This window comes from Balaenoptera physalus, assembly GCF_965194825.1.
Source record: "Balaenoptera physalus genome assembly, chromosome: 8".
NCBI lineage: Eukaryota > Metazoa > Chordata > Mammalia > Artiodactyla > Balaenopteridae > Balaenoptera > Balaenoptera physalus.
In genome coordinates, this window is record NC_138887.1 from 59,372,189 (window position 1) to 59,390,677 (window position 18,489).

Here is an 18,489-nt window from a genome sequence, read left to right on the forward strand (position 1 = left end):
ATTTGTGCTGGTGCTCCTAATAACTTATGATACCATCTAATATGGTTTTGGGGAAGGCACTCAGAAGCTAGATTTTTAAATTGTGAAATAAATAAAAGTGTTAACAACATTGTTAACAGACCAAACAAACATCCTAACCTTGTAACCAAAATGGTTCAATATCGATATAATTTGCCATATCTTCAAATAAGGAAGAGAATACAGCAAACATTTAATGGTGGACTTAGCTATAAAAGTAAAATAGCTTCATAGGTCATCTCCTACCTTCACTGCTTCTAAGTAATGGCCACAATACAAGATAAAAATTAAAGATGCTATTTAAGAGGACCAATGGATTTTAAGGTTCTTAGTTTTAGGAGACCTTTTTGCTCCCTCCTATCTCCCATTAAGTAATAAAAATGTGTCACAATGAGTTTACACAGTTAAGATAAAATTTGAGGCCTAAAAGTTTGGTCTTATTCCTAATTTGATAGTTTGATAAAGACTTATAGAGGAGAAAAGCCTACCTACCTCTAAAATCTACCTTTTGAAAATTAAGTATGTTCAAAAAGGAGAATCATTTCTACTGTCACATCAGTGTATCAACTAACTAATCTCAAATCTGTGATTCCTAGTTCTTTACCTAATACACAGAAAAAACTCACCCACAATTCTTTAGTGACATGAAAGTAATCCTCCTTTATTAAGCCTTTTAAATGTCTTCATCAAATACTTATACTGAGTGACCAATTTGTTCTAGGAATAAATTATAATAGTAAAAGGTTTTTTTTTTATTAATTCAGCAAAGAATAATCAGTCACTACTTATGTAGCACAGTCATTCATTTACCAAGCATTTACTGAGCATTAAATGTCCCAGGAACTGTGGAAGCAAAACCAAGATATCACTAAGGGCTCAAAAGTACCTCCAGCAATGAACATCCACAGCAAAGAGATAAATACCCCAAAAGACCTCACAATTTGAAGACAGTTTCAACTTGGCCTTTAGCATTTAATTGCACTAAATAACATAAAGGAATATATTTTCAACTGGAAACTTTGCAGACAAATTTTAATTAAGTTTAAAAAGTAGATGGCAAAAAAAGGAAGCACTATTTTTTAAAAAAAAATCCATATGATACTGTAAACCATCTTTCTCTTTAACACCTTGTGGTAATTTTCATATTTCCCATGTTTAGCGGAAATAGTTTATTAGTCTAATCATTTTAGGGAAAGTGTTTCAACAAATTCAAATATTTTGTTCTCCATATTGCAGGAATAATTATATACAAAAACATGCACATTCTCTGAAAAGTAAAAAATATGCATTTATATTATTACTGTATCATATTTACCAACTGGAACCCTTATTCCAGAGCCCACATATATGTATTCTTTAAATTACTAAGTAATACCACTGCCTTACTATTTCATACAGAATTACTCACAAAGCCTGTAATGGAGCATAGTACAATTCTGATCATGTACAACAGAGGGAAAAACTAAGACCCAGAAATACTAAATTACTTGCCAAAGGCCTGAGAAAAAGTTAAAGACAAAACAGAAAATAACATTTGGAACCTATTATTACAGTTAACTGATAAATTGAATGCAATTTCCTAGTGATATTAAAAAATTATACATGTAAATTAATGTATACATATATACAAATAACTGAAAAAGAAAGGAAAAAAATAAAACTTTTTTATACAGCCTGAATTACATAGAGAAGTGTGGTTTCAAAATCAAAACTGCTAAACAGCTGATTCTAAAGAGTCATGTACATTAGTTCAAAGGAACTTGAGAAAATACAGTAAATTCAATAGAAGATTAAGTAAATTAATTAAATTATGATCCAAGAAGTTTAATTTTATAAGAGAACTTAATAGACATACAAAGTAAGTATAATGATCAAGCACTGAAATAGATCTTTAGGGAAAATAAAGTGTAATTTAAAATGTCTTAAAATAAAGTTAAAAATAGCGTGTATACATAATATTTAAGATGCAACTTAATCATAAAAGTGTGGGCTTTTGGGGCAGATTTGCAAACAATGATGGTGCCAATTACTAAATAAAAGAGATGTTAAGGGAAATGGCAGATATTAGCTTATAAGAGTACCTTTTTAAACACATGAAATTCTACATAAAATTCTTCTTTATCCCAAGAGCAATGTGCTTAAACTGAATGTGTGTATGTGTGTGTGTGTGTGTGTGTGTGTGTGTGTGTGTGTGTGTATATATATATATATATATATATATATTTAAAGAACAATCACATTATAACCATAAAACACTTGATGGCACTGCTTTATATCCAGCTTGTTTTATCCTCAGAAATGTTATTAATATATAATATTTATAAAACATTTAATTCCCTCTTCATAACCTCTTTAAAACCTTTGCATAAAATCTGTGATGTTATCTTCTTAACAAGGCAAAACCAAGGAAAAAGACTTTGTTAACCGTCATTTCTAGAGTAACAAAAATATCTTTACCTTTCATGAGACTTTCACAAAAATCCCAGACACTGGAATGTTATAATAATGCAATTAGGATGAAAATTTTATAACAGGAACTAATTAAATAAATGAGAGGAAAGGCTAATATTAATTAAAAATCTTATCAAGAATCAAAGAAAGATGATACCTATTTTTTAAAAAACAACTATATAATACAATGTCTTGGAGATGCTCTTGTATTAAGTGGCTTTTAAAATAAAATTGTATTTATTTTCTAGGTCTTCCTTTCAAATACATGACCAAAAAAATAAAATAAAAACCTGGCAAAAACATATAGGGCCTATAGCAACAAGGCCTGAATCAAGCTACTATCTTAAAAAAAATAAATTAGAGGTAGATATTTACATAGGTTTAAGTAATTAAAGAGTATAACCAGGTCTCTTAAGTTTTTAACTACTGTTTCAAAATGATCATGCCCTATAATGCCACCCTCAACCCCCATGGGAATTTTCTTCTAGATTGAATTTTTGTTCATTACATAAGATTGTTTTTATAATTTTTTCTTTTATTTATTTTCGTTGTTTTGTTGTTTTATGTACTCCACTGTTACGCTTATGCTTTCTTTTTTTACATAAATCAGAAAATTATGTTGCAGTCAGAATTATTCATTTGTATCTTCTGACATTAGAACTAATTTACCTTAAACTTAAATGAGTTTAACCTCCAGGAGAGCTCTCATGATATTCTACATAAACTACTTCAAAAAACAGTGGCCTAATATTATAGACTTTCTCAACTTTGTTGAAGCACTTTGTATTTCTTTACTGGAATTTTTACTTTCTCATTACCTTCCTCAATGATGGTATAAAAACCTCATGAAATTTAAAACCACATGCCTTTACTTGAGGAATTAAAACAAACAAATTATACTTTTAATGACAAATGACATCATTTTGGAAGCAAATATTTAAAATCCTGTAACAGTACTAATATGCATTTTATCAACGTACTCTTTTTGAAACATTTAATTTCTGTGCCATGAGTTAGTTTAATAGGGCTTTATCAAAAGACAATTTTTGAAGGAAATCAGAAAGCGTTCCTGTAACATACTAAAAGATTCTTTGTGTCACTGTCCTTTGAAAGAGGATACCTCTTTTATTTAGATGAGGTCTCCTTTTGATCACCCCCCCACTCCTTCATCTCACCCAGGGCTTTGAGCAGTTTCTTCATCTCAGCAAGAGAGGCAAATGGCTAAAATTAGCAGTCTCTGGACCCTCAGGAATAGCCACTGTGCCTTATCAGCTGAGATTCCTGATTAGAATTATGTCTGATTTAAAAAAAAAAAAAAAGTAACAAAACAAAACAAAGAAGCAAAGAAGAAAACCAAACAAAAAACAAAAAATGTCTATCTAGGCCATCTTTTCACCTTTCTTTATTTCATAAGAGAGAAGCATTTAACACATTGTTTTGAAAAATGATAAGTGCTAACGACGTTCTTGTCAAGAAAAATTATCTGTCATCATTATCGCTAATAAACTTCAACTTTTATAATATGCTAACAGAACTTAGCAATTTTATTGTTTTATGAGATAAAACATAATTATCTTAGCACAAAGGGTTTGGATCAAATTATATATTTTTGTGGCCTCTATATGCAGAGCATGGTCAACCTCTTGTCAATGGATAATTAATTCTCTTTTGTTCAAAATCCAGATAATCACTCTTAATTACATCTAAATCCAGAGAATAACCATGTGTGGCAGGTTACTAAGTGGATGAAATCTGTTTCTGAAGTACTGTTTCCACTAAATAAGACTTTAAGAAAGGTCCTACGCTGTGATTTGTTTTCCCCATTATATCTGTGATGAGAAAATGATGAAGATGGAGCCTTAATCCCCCAAAGACAAGGTCTCAGCATCCAGCTTACCTGACAAGGTTTTCATTGTCTCCAGTTCCCTTGCAAGTTGCACATTCAGTTCGTAAATCCTCAGCCTTGGGCTTCTTTTGTAACACAGACTGCCTTTGTCTCCTCTCTCTAGGAACTCTCTCCTGCCATACAAGGGAGGATGAAACAAAACATAAAATCAGGATATGAGGAAAACAGAAATAATTTTAAGCAAGAAAGTTTCTCAAATTTAGATTGTGTAAAATATGCTTAACTTATTCCAACCTCATGTTTTTCTTCCTCAGGAATGAAGCTTCGTTTTCGTCCTCTGGTTCTCTAAAAAAAAGAAAAAAAGAAAAAAAAAAAAAGAAAAATCCACAAAAATATCTAATGTTTAATTAATAATAAAAATAAATTTTCTCTGTTAAATGTTACTGCTTCGGTTAAGCACTTGGAAAATTAGCATTTCTAATTAATGCTGTACTGCTCTATTGTACTTTATTATAATTTATGTCAGAGGAAATAAACACATGACAAATTAAATACACTCTACAGTGACAGTGTTCTACTGTTAAATAACACAGGTGTCTGATAAGAAAAATAAGTTCTACAAATTAGCTTGAAGATTTCTGAATACCTCATACACATCACACAATGATGATTTATGCAGAACATTTAACTTTTCATAACTTACACGACTTCTAGAGCTAAAATGCTAAACCTGGACTCACATCTGTTGTATGCCTCTGTGTGTGTGTGCGTGCGTGCACAAACATGTTTGAATAACATAAAAAAACAATCTTTAACAGCTGTAAAAAAGTGGGAGGCAAAAGTCTCAGACATCTCTCAATCCTAGTTAAAATAAAACTAACTAAAAAAAACATGGTATAAGTGACTCAAGCTTATTATCTTAAAATTTATATCCTGTATTTCAGAACACATTTCCCATTTGAAAGATGACATCCATATGTTTGCAAGTAATATAAGTACAATAGGATTTGCAGCCAATATGTTAAAAATCTCCACCCATGTAGCACAGCTTCTGGAGGTTTATAATCCCCATATGAAGATTACTGCTCTTTAGAGGGACTGGAAGAAAAAGGAGGCACCACTCCCCAAAATTACTTTGCCTGACTGTTGAGATCAAAGAACACTCCCACGTTAGGGTAGGTACCAAATAATTCTAAAGAGAATTGCTGTCCAATATAAAAAACATTAATGTTTTTCTAAATTACTGTCATTTCAATTCTCTACAATACCCAGTCACTTGTTTGTTATTCAGTACCCAGGCTAACTGCACTGTTTAATCTGCCCCTAGATAACCAAGAGTTGACTGAATTAGCCGTTCAAAATAAGTAAATTTATAGACTACATATTCATTTACATTTATATTGCCAATCAGTATGTTTTAATTACATTATGGAAGAAATAAGGAAGAAAAAGTAAGACTATAACTAGGAAAAGGTTTTAAATGCAGGCCCTACATCTATTCTTACTTCCAAAGAATTAGTACTAAGCCTTGCTCCTCAAAATATCAATCATGGTTCATAAGCACTGGCATCCCCAGGGAGTTAGTTAGAAATGAAGAATCTCATGCCCGGAACAACATACTGAATTGGAACCTGCCGTTTAAAAAGATCCCCAAGTAAGTCACACACACATTAAAGTTTGAAAACAGCCCTTAATATTGACAACACTTCTCCAAGTTCTAATTAAAACCTTATGCCTAACCCTTTGTATAGTCATCTTTCCCCTCTGTGACACTCCTTTCCTCATGCTTCAATTTTTCTCCCCCAGTGCAATTTATCCCAAAACTGGTAAGGACCATGTCATATTCATCTTTCTAGACTCAAACTTAATACAATACATATTACGTAAAAGTTCAATAAATTTGTTTTATTAAAATAAATAATAAGTGTTTCGATTGAAACTCACAGATGAACACGCTAGATAATACAAATGATAAAACAACTGACAAAAAGTGTAAATTATTGTTCCCTTCTCTGGTAATCTATTTTCAATTTGCATAATTTATGCATATAGTCATCCATTTCAAAAAGGTGATCAAAATTAATAACCAATATCAAAGGGAAAATATTCAAATTACTTATTTTAATTCTATAAACATCTAAAGAATGCTCAAAAGTCCTTCACACATTTCCATATTTCTCTTCATTCAACCCACCTTTTGTTGAGTCATCTAGTTTTTGAATCATCTAATCATTGAAGTAATTTTTGAAGTATATGTGTGAATGCTCCAAGTTCATGTTTTCAATTCTTTTGAAGATATATAGTTATTTACCATTTCTGATTAATACTTTAAATCTTTGAACATCTGGTTTGATTCCATCAATTGGAAGTTTTTCAAACCCATACTGCTGTTAGCATCATAAAGCATAATGCCACAGAATGATCCTATCACACAATGACATAGTTACATACCTCTGCATTTATAAATTCCTTTTTATTATATTTTATTAAGGTAATATTTTTAAATGAATAAACATATAATTATCTAAAACAGTCATTTTAAATGCATGTATCAATATTACAAAAAGGTAATCATTGATGTATTCCTGCAGTAATTTTAAATAACTAAACATAAGCAACATAAACAAGTTCTAGCCAGAAAACCATAGTTGTTACAAGCAATATGAAATTACAGCATCTTAGAGCTCTGAGAAAGCAGGCCAGGGAAATGACTTGATGATCACACAGCTGATAACTGACAGAGGTAAACTTCAACCCAGGTCTCTCAACTCTCAATTCAGTGATTTTTCTTGCATGACAAATCCAAGATTAATAATTTAATCCCAAGTAGAGATGAGCAAATTACCATAAGAAAGCAAATCTCTTATTCTCACTTGAATATGTAAATAAACTGTAACACTGGGATGCGTAAATGAAGAGTTTTTATATTTTGAAACAAGTAAATGAGACAATTTACCCAATGGAGAGGAGACCTCAATTCCTCAAACTGACACTATATTCTATCCAATTTGGTACCTTATACATACAATGACTAACATGATCCATTACCGAAATAACTTGCAGCAAGCCTTAGCATTTATCACACAACTAGTATTTCCAAAAACTGAAAATAAGAGGATTTAATCCAAACACAATGTTTCACAATATCAAGTTCCCCAACCAAGAAAATGCTGAGAGTTGTGAGGGTTTTTTTCTAGTTTTAATGAAGTGGCAGCAACTGTAACTGTTATAACTCATACTTGCCTACAATCGTAACAAATAAGATATCTTAAACATGGTATCCCTGAATGAATCAGAAAATATAAGGGGAGTTAAAAAGAGGGGAAAAAGGAAAAAAAACACGTTTGGCTCATCCAACAAATTTCAATAATCAAATAATAATTTCAATAATCAAAGAGCTTGCCCCATCTTAGATGTACAGAAGTATTTGTAACCAGGTTGTCATTTCATGGTATACATTGAGGCTGACACTATTTTAGAAACAAGATAAATAAAGCAGAAGGGAGAACACAGGGTGTGGAAGAAGGAAAAACATTATTTAACAACTATGTGCTTTAGAACTTAACACAGATAAATTATCTAGACATTCCAAATGATTGAAGGTATATTTCTAAATTGTGCTTCCTTTTGCAATTATTAAACTGTTGAAAGTAAATGAAAGTTTGAAAGTCATTCCAAATCTTGACACATTCCTATTTTTTTCTTCTTTGTTAGTTTTTAAGAACTTAATTTTCTTAGGGAACACTGACAATCTGAGCTGCTTAGATCATCTGGCTCTTTATCTGTCTTTGGTACATTTACTTGAAAACAGGACGTGATAAAATCATCCACAAAGAGTGGCATGATATTAGAGACAATGTATCTAAGTTAGGAAAGAATAAAACATTTTTAACTATAGGCATCATTTTAATAGCTTATTCATCTGAAACAAATAATTAAATGTTTCAATAACTTCACTCATTTGGACTAGAAAACATGCAACAAATTTTAATTAATTGTTTAGAGCTGGGTTGTTTTAATTTATAATTAAGTCAGATGCATGACGATTTTTCCAAGGTTAGAATGATTCATTTCACAAATGAACTAAATTTAAAACTAAAAGACAGTGTCTCAGCATCTTTGACATCCCTAAGATGGATTTCACATATTCATTTGTACACTGATTTCTCTAAATTCAACACTTATCTTTTTGATGACAAATCAACATTTATACAAATGACAATAAATAAGCCATACATGGTTAGATGAAACATAAAGATACCCTCCTATGTAATTTATATATAAAAAGAGAAAATGCTTATTTACGAGAAAATTCCAAATTCAATGTTAATTAGGACAATAGTCAAACCTTGAAAACCTGTCAAGCTAAAATATCTTCAGATTTATGCTGAGGAATAAATGTCGGGGCTGTCTGGCAGCTGTTCAAAATGCTTCAATGAAATATATACAGTATATATATTTCCTTAAAAAATAAGTATTTGTTTTCCAATTATAAAACAATATATTGAAAACAATCATATATTAAAGCTAATAAAATATTCAAAAGAAAAATGTTATATATATAAACAAAGTGTGAACAAAAGCACCACCTGTTTCTGTTGGGCTATCGGCATACAACAGATGGAATGGTGATCTCCCAAAATGAGTGTTTTCCCTTCTTGTCAGGTGGCTGTAGAGTTTATTTTTATCTAATCTAATTTAATTTATATTAACAGGGTTAGGAAAATAGGTGGAAAATAAAAAGAATATCATGATCTAATTGGCTTAACACTCTAAATTAAAATAACCACAAGCCTAAAAATATAAAAGATACATTCTAAAAAAAAAAAAAAAAAAAGATACATTCTACATAATAAATGTTTCTATACAACTCTTCTCATAGATAACGGTATATTCAAAATAAGTAAAATCCTGAAGGTCTGCCTCGTCCTTGTTCCCTTTATTCCATGCTCCTGGAAATAAATAAAAATGATGAATTTCCAAGAGGCAAAAGGCATAGCAGGAACCTTTGGGTTCTGAATATGATTACTTGACCTAAGGACACCCACAGTGGATTTCTTCCAAGTGAGCCAAAGTGACTTAAGTATGGTTTAGTTCACCACAAAAATTTTTGCTAGGGTTTCTTCTAAGGTTCTGTGACAGACACAGGTTATATAATCTGTTTAGTACTTCAGAGATCACCTTGGGTCTGATAATAAACTCAATAATAACTCTGATATCTAAAGCCCCCATGTATAACCCTTTCTTCCCAGAACTGCATTAATTTAATCAAAACAATTAGTATAAAGGTAACAAGTAAATTAAGACATGGGCATCATGAATGCCTAGTACACTTTAGTCATTTCAATAGGGCTGAATCTAAACATTTCTATATTTCTACTGAACTAGCATCTAAAAAATATTTTAAAAATAAACGTAATGAAAGCAGACTCTAGGATATTTGATTATCTCTCAAATGAAGACTACACTTGTAACAGGCTATTGATTTATACTGTTAAATAAAATGGAAAACAGATTAACGATGTGTTTAAGTCTATTTCCAAAATAATGATCTATACGAAAAGGTGCATCCTGAAAAACAACATGGTTTCAGTCAAAGCTGCTAAAAAGTACTCTGACTTTTTACCACATTTATCTTCCCAAAAAAGGAGAGATACAAAACAATATAAAAATGTATGAGACAGGAAGAAAGACCTGACAACTTCAAAGAGAGTAGAAGATGATACACTGTGTAAAAGACTATGGAAAGATAGTCTCAACAAGTCCCTTTGGCACTTGTATAAAAGATGAAAAGTCACTAGATGACATAAAGTGAAAAGAAAACGAAAAGAAAATCTGAAAGCTTTCAAGTTACATTAAAGTTATTAGAAAATATGACAAAAAGTACAAAGGTCAATTTTAAAGTAACTTCAAAGGGAACATTAAGCTAATTTATATTTTCTTCAAAAGTAACTTCCTTCTCTAAAAGCAAGTGAAAAGTTTCCACATTTAAAAAAAAAAAAATGCAGAGAAAATGTCCAACAAGATACTTAAAGAGAAGTATCCCAGGCTACCTTCAGAGTAATTCTATAGTTTCACCAATGAAATATGATTAATGTACAAGGAGAAAGGGACTAATTCCCTTCCTAACTGTAAAGGGCCAGAAAAAAAAGACTCTTTCAAAGTACACTGTCTTCAGATGCATAGCCACAGTGGACAAGAAAAGAACTCATTTGTGAAATACAAACTAAGTACCTCCTGTGGTAGGTAATGAACATACAGTGGTGAACAGGACAGCTCCTGTCCACCTGGGTTCAGGCCCATGAGGCTACAGATACCAAACAAATAATTAGATGGATAATGATTTATAAATATGGTAAGTGCAACTAAAGTGAAGGATAAAAACAGTCACATACTGCTCAGATCTTTCAAAATCTCACTATAATCAAAACTGTTCTTAAATTTAAGAATCAGTCATAATTTTAATGTCCTTAATAATGATATAAAACTACATTCACCTTAAAGATGGGTATGGAGAAAATGCCTAACAAATTGGAAAAAAAATTCTCAAAGGAACACACTTACGTGTGACTCTGGCAACCCTCAGGCAGGAATGGAAAAAGAAAGAGTTCATATTGGCAAGAGGATAAAAGAATCAAGGACAGTAGCAAAAGCATTACTAAAATAACTGAACATAGGATCCAGAAAAGATACTGGAACTCTAAGTGAAGGCATGAGGTACCTAGATAACCAGGCTGCTGAGTAACTGTGAGAATAAAGATGGCTATTGGACTAGAAACGTAAAGAAGAAACCCGCAACATACTGAGGTCAAATGAATTTAATCGTGATTATTTCACATGCATCTTAAAATTAAAATCAAATATTATTTCATATAATACTCTCTACCCAATGCAGAAAGCTCTTCCAAAAATATCCCTGTTAGTCATATAGCCTCAATTATTCTGGATAACAAGGAAGCATGTTCCATACAACACAGTTCTAATTGTTGGTCCCAGTTTTACTATCTGAACTTATCCTAGCATTCATGTAACAGAAGTTTAAATATTTAAAGATAAATGACCAGGTCTTTATTATGTAAAGAGTCTCTGTTTATTCATTTATTAAACTAATAAACATACCAAAAAAACGTAATTACACTTGTGACAAGGGCAGCAAAATAAAATAGTGCTATGTGAATAATGTTTCAATTAATTACTCCTCAGAGTACTTTTCTAGAACTTCATCATAGTATCACATTAGGTTTTGCTTTCTTAGTTCATATGAGCTAAAATTGAGGGATGATGGCAATAATGACAGAGGATTAATTAACGCTTTACAACAGATCTACAATCTCTGTCATTTTTCATTTGTTAAAGAGTCCAATTAGAACATCATTTTTGCACTGTGTAACACAGCATAGATAGCAGAAAGGGAAAACGGGCTACATCATTTTTTTTCTTTTACAATATCAACAGTACCATTAGCCAACACAGAAATGCATATCAAAACCACAGTGATACACCACAAGTGTCGCTGGGCTAAAATCAAGGTGTTGGCAGGCTGCATTCCTTTCTGGAGGCTCTAGGAAGAGAATCAGTTTGCTTGGTTATTCCATCTCCTAGAGATTGCCAACATTCCTTGGTCCAAGACCCCCTTCTTCCATCTTTAAAGGCAGGGATGCTGTATATCTCAGACCCATTGTCTGTAGTCACATCTCCCTCTTAACTTACAGTCAGGGAAGGTCCTCGCCTTTTAGGTCCGCATGTAATTAGATTGAGCCCATATAATACTGCTTAATCTTCCCATCTCAAGGTCCATAACTTTAATCATACCTGCAAAGCCCCTTTTGCCATGTAAGGTAACACATAAACAGGTTCTGGGGATTAGGACACGGATATCTTTGCGGGGGGGGCATTATTCTGCCTACAATACTCAACACTGTGGAAATCAAATGTATACACTAAATGAATTTATTAAAGCTATCATCCTATAGATGGAAATGGGGCATTTAACAGTAGTAACACTTGAAAAACAAAATCCCTAAGTATATTACAATCACACAAACTCGCATTGGTAAGAAATAAAATGCTACTTTGGGTTAAACTTCAGTAACATAAAGGTATAAGGATTTCACTCCCTCCCTATACAGTCAAGAGATTACCCCTCTCCCATAGGACACAGGAGGCATATCCTCTGGAGAAAAAGAACTAGACAGACTCTGTACAAGGGTTTATCAGGCACAGAGAAGGGAGCAATGAGGCAGCAAACAGAAACCAGGAAGCTTAAATGCAATTCTGCTTCCTAAACCATGAGACCTTTAGCCCCTTTCTCCTCACCTGTCCAGGACTCTGACAGTCAAAATTATACCTATCAGTTAGGAGATGAGAGAATACTTCTACTGAATTATTGTGGAAAAAACCTACAGATCCTGACATTAAGGAGGTTCCCAAAGAAAAAGCCCCCTGATCATAAAATCACCCTACAGGGAAAACAATGGGTTTATCAGTCCTACACAAACTTAATTACCTTTTTTAGAACAAAATAGGAGTGGACATCCAAAGATCCTTAGGCATCTGAAAGCATCAACATGAAAGAGATGAACATGAATAGAAATAATGAAACCACAGCAAACACAGACAATGCACGATACAGAAAAAAATTTTGACAATATAATTAATATTCATAAAGATATAAAAGAAGTCTTTGCAACCATAAAATAAGAATATCTACTATTAAAAGAAACAGTGAAAATAGATACTCATCCTAACTCAGAAAGAGAAAATCCTAAGAGTTTCAAGAGAAGGGGAAAAAAAGTTAGAATGCAGAAAGCAATACTGGAAGCCAGGAGTCAGTCAAGTGATGCTTTAAAAAAAATATGTGGTATTTTATACACAGCCAAATAACTAATAAAATATAAGAAATGTAAAAATTTTTAGACATGTAACATCTCAAAAGATTTACCTCTCATTAATCTTTACTCAGCAAGTCACTGATAGCACTGCCCCATCAAGATAAGGGACTAAATGAAAAAAGAAACTGAAAGGCAAGCAACAGGAAATTCCACCTACCAAAGGTTAAAAGGAATTCCCAGGATGATGCTGGAATACAGTTCAAGGATAACATAAAAAACCAATTCACATTAGAGCTGGAGGAGAGAGGGCTCAGAGAAAATATCTAAGAAATTATCTGACATGTCTGACCATATGGAAAACTGTCTATCAGAGATATTTTACAAGGTAGTTGAAGGCTATGAGAAGACTCAGTCTTAGATTCAAAGAAACTAAACAAATTGAAAATACAATGAAGGGCAAATGGTTTATTTTTAAAACTATTCATTCCTTTCTTTAAAAATAAACTGAATGGGAGTTAAGAGTCTGTCATACAGAGTGAAGTAAGTCAGAAAGAGAAAAACAAATACAGTATGCTAACACATATATATGGAATCTAAGGAAAAAAAAAAAAAAAGGTCATGAAGAACCTAGTGGCAAGATGGGAATAAAGACACAGACCTACTAAAGAATGGACTTGAGGATATGGGGAGGGGGTGTGGTGAGATGTGACAGGGTGAGAGAGTGTCATGGACATATATACACTACCAAATGTAAAATAGATAGCTAGTGGGAAGCAGCCGCATAGCACAGGGAGATCAGCTCAGTGCTTTGTGACCGCCTGGGGGGGGTGGGATGGGGAGGGTGGGAGGGAGGGAGATGCAGGAAGGAGGAGATATGGGAACGTGTGTATATGTGTAGCTGATTCACTTTGTTATAAAGCAGAAACTAACACACCATTGTGAAGCAATTATACTTCAATAAAGATGTTTTAATAAATAAATAAATAAATAAATAAAAAAAAAAAAAAAAAAAAATAAACTGAATGAATGAGGATCCTCAAAATTTAATTAGTGAGACAGTCTGACTGTATCCTTTCCTTCAGAATCCGCCTCACTCCTGCCTACCCAGCCTTAGACCAGTAATAGGGTAAAAAGTGTGCTATTGTTTAAAAGTTCATAAAGTGTTCAGAGAGCATGGCTCTGTTATTCTTAAACAATATTTTATCTTCGGGAAGTTTCTATCATGAAGAAAATTGGCTAAGCCAATCAAATGTCATTTGTAAATGAAGCAAAAGGAAAATTTCAAAAAAATAAAATCTCGAAAATACGTCTCCCTGCAGTATATACATCTGGTGGCCCACTTGATCACAAGTGTTTCTTGTAATCATTCATACGATTTTTTCAGAAGACAAAGATTACAACAAAGGTAACTGCCAAAAAGGGAAAAAATAAAGGTTACCAACCAATGTGATCTTTAAAAATAAAACAAAACTAAAAACCCTAAAGTAAAGTAAAATAAAATCACAAAGTATTACCATTTCACGCTGCATGCAGGATCTTAGTTCCCCAACCAGGGACCGAACCCACACCCCCTACGGTGGAAGCGCGGAGTCTTAAACCACTGGACTGCCAGGGAAGCCCCTAAACCTCACATTTGTAACAGATTTTCCACAAGAATGGCAAGACAAACTACTATATCAAAAAATGGGAAAGGACTTGAATACAAATGGCCAATAAACACATGAAAAGATGCTCAACATTATTAGTCTTTAGCGAAATGCAAACCAAAACTAAGAGATACAACATCACACCCATTAGGATGCCTACTATCAACAAATGAAAATTTTAAAAAAAAAGTGTTGGCAAGAATATGGAGAAATTAGAACACTTGTGTAGTGCTGGTGAAAATGTAAAATGGTGTAGCTGCTGTGGAAAACAGTTTGGTGGTCACTCAAAGAGTATAACATAGAATTACCATATGATCCAGCAATTATACTCTTATGTATATAGCCAAAAGAACTGAAAGCAGGAACTCAAACAGGTGTTTGTATATGCCATGCTTATAGCAGCATTACTGACAAAAGTCAAGAGGTGGAAGCAACCCAAGCGTTCACCAACAGATGAATGGACAAAATGTGGTATAGACATACAAAGAAATATAATTCAGCCTTAAAAAGGAATGAAATCCTGACACATGCTACAACATGGATGCAGCTTGAGGATATTATGCTAAGTGAAATAAGCCAGTCACTTACATGAGTTATGCAGAAAAGGCAAACTGACACAGATAGAAAGTAGAATGGTGGTTGCAAGAGGCTGGGCATAAGAAGGAATAGGGAATTATCATTTAATGGGTATGGAGCTTCTGTTTGGCATGATGAAAAAGTTCTGGACGTGGATGGTGGTGATGGTTGCACAACCCTGTGAATGTACATAATGCCTCTGAATTGTACATTTAAAATGATTAAAATGATAAAATAAATAAATACATACATAAATAAATTAAAACCCTGAAGTATAGTATAATTACAAAGTATTACCGTTTCCAGATTATTCGAATGTCGATGTGTATATTTTAACCCTCCCATAAACAGTCTTAGGGATAAAAAATGAATACAATTGTGAAATTCAGAAAGAGACTTTTGGTTCTAGAAAAGATTGCAGATCATCTAATTTATTTTATAAATGAGGATATTGAGCACAAACAGGGTAAGTTAAATTACTTATCCAAGGCCACAAACAGGGTTATTGCCAGAGTATGGACCAGAATTCTAATTTATCATGTGCTAGTCCAGGTACTTTCCACCACACACGAGGCTATCTTACAGGGTTTGATGCTGTCTAAAACACTCAAGAATTTGATTTTGTACCATTTATCTTTTACAGGGAATAATGCGACAAAAAAACTGTCCTAGAGAGGAAAATACCATTACATTTTAAATGGTTGATTATTTTCTCAAGCATAATTAGAAGTCATATCCATATATATTTCTAATTAAATAAATATGAGAAAGTTATTTAAGTTAAAAAAAAAACACTTCAATCAATCAATATACTAATGATCAAAACTTCCTTAACACAGGAAAAATTTAAAGAGAAATGAGCTATCCTAAAAAAATGTTCACACCTATTTATCTGAAAAAACTGAATGAATGAAATATTAAGTGACTTTTTGCTGAAGGTGCTCTAAGTCATTAATCATCAATAACCTTAATTGATAAGTGAATCTGTACTAACACTAAGCTATTAAGATTTGATCCTATAAACTTCTTTAAAATTTTGCCAAGTTACTAATGCAAGAAGCTGTTGCCAGCCATCAAGATGCCTATCATAAAAACATATTGTAAGAAAGACAAATACGGGTGTTAGATGATATCTAAATGTGGTTCAAAATTTTTACACTAAATTTTATGCTAAAGGCTCCAATGCTTTTACAAGTGTTCAGCTTGCTGTTACTTTAAAAATTTCAACTTCTTAATACAAAGGTTTGGGGCAGTGGAAAATAAAGACTTTCTCAGCCAGTAGAATACTTTCCTACTAGTATCAATAGTCAACTTGTAGTTTTGTTGCTCACCTCAATCTTCTGTCTTTTCTCTTCCATTTCAGTTATGTTACCTCTAGGGTAATTTAATGTACCTGTCATATGGACACTCTACCTTCTAGTTTATATTACATTATTTGAGGGTCAACTTTCTATCACCATAGTTCTTTGAGGACATAGACCATGTCTTCATTTTAGTGTTCTATTCAGCATCTACTGCCCAGTGCCTTACCTCGTTACTTGCTCAATAGATGTATATTGAAAAAATTAACCTGATCCATGGTTCAAGAGTAGGACAAGGAGTCACAAAGACCAGAGAGTATGGAAAGACGTGGATTCCCATGCAGGCAATTTTTACTGCTTAACTATTAAACGCAGGAATAAATATAAAGCACTCACACAAAAGATAATTACCTACAATTTTGACAATTGTGAAGAAAATATAACATCAATTCATGCTTCTATACATTATAAACAGAAGTTCATCTTAAAGTACTGTCTTCCCTTCATTGGACTCTGAAGGTTTACCCAAGAGGACAAAATAAAGATCAAACCACTGAGGCTGAGAATTGTGTTGTATGCATTACAAGTCACTATCTACCCTCTAAGTGATGTGAGATAAAGCTGAAAATTAGCAAAATCAGGGGAGATGAAATAACTACAGAATTACTGGGATCCGTAAAGGTGTAAAAAACAAAGCAATTAAGTCTTAAAACTAGAATACTATAACATCATAAAACAGACTGTGTGATACTAGACAGTGAATGCAACACGTATCACTAAAACAGCAAGGTCAGTGGTATTACAAGTTCTTCTGGCTTGATGCCAGAGACACAAACTGGAAAAGTGGAAGGAAAAAGATACTATTTTAAACTAGTAGAAAAAAAGTACTATAATAAAAATTCATAGTTGAAAGATTAGAACCACATAACATTTTAAGAAGTTCAAGAAAAAATATTGTATCTAATATAGGAATCAAAGGAAAACACTATATATGAAGTATGGTCATTTTACATTTAAAGGTGGGCTAGGTATATAAAACTAATACCTATAAAAAGGCTTTCATGCAGGAGAAGTAAAGCAATTCTCCCAGAGCAAAAGAAGCTGAATTATATTATGATAAATGAGATCCCAGTTCCCAAAACAAAACATTTTCATTCCTACAATAAATGAAAACTATATTTAAAAATTATCCCCAATTATTATTATTGGCTAATGCAGAAGTTAAAACTATTAGAGAAAACTGCTAGCTTTCTCCAGAATGTATAATTAGACATATGACAGTTATTATTTTATAAAGTGGTATTATACCATTTATACTGAATATATGGATCCAAAGCATAGGCTCAGCCACTAAAAAATAAATAAATTACATCAAAGCCGACTTCTGAAATATACACTGGCAATGGATGGTATAAATTGTAGGAATTCTGGAAGAAAGAATTGCTTAATGTAATCAAAATAAAAGGGGCTCTCTTTGTCAAAATCTCTAATGAGAAAAGCCCTATATTGATTTGTGTAGCTTTTATAAATAAGAGGAACAGAGGAAGAGAGTCATTGGGTTAACAAGGCTGACGTCTATCACAAGAACCTTTATCTTTTAAGATTCTCTACTTCTCTCAAGCTTCCTTTTAATTAACTAAAAAAAGAAAGGAAAAGAAATACAAGGGTGAGAAAAAACTTGTGACTCACCTGTAAATCAACGGCAAACACTGTGAGGGCTCCACTGGATATTCAGCAAGCTAGGGAAGGAGTTAAACTTCTCTCTGTCTCTTTTAAATACTGCTAAGCCTGTAAAAAGCCCACGTTCACCCTCTTTGGCC

General features: G+C 32.6%; 1 protein-coding gene across 20 annotated transcripts in view; it reads right to left on the minus strand.

Moving 5' to 3' along the window:
* Positions 1–18,489, minus strand: part of PHF14 (PHD finger protein 14) — a 198,173-nt gene that overhangs the window by 101,702 nt on the left and 77,982 nt on the right. For 15 of the 20 annotated variants that reach the window (XR_014266383.1, XR_014266384.1, XR_014266386.1 and 12 more), the window contains 2 exons: positions 4,610–4,660; positions 4,367–4,488 (listed from right to left, as the gene is read on the minus strand). The exons of 1 other annotated variant lie outside the window; for it this stretch is intronic. Coding sequence is in view for 10 of the 19 variants with exons in the window: in XM_082471725.1 (XP_082327851.1) it covers positions 4,367–4,488; positions 4,610–4,660 (173 nt within the window). In the remaining 9 variants the exon portion in view is untranslated. Of the gene's footprint in view, positions 1–4,366; positions 4,489–4,599; positions 4,661–9,140; positions 9,268–12,821; positions 12,869–18,489 lie in introns of those variants that run through there. 4 more of the 20 variants (XR_014266385.1, XR_014266388.1, XR_014266391.1 and 1 more) reach the window with 2 other exon arrangements.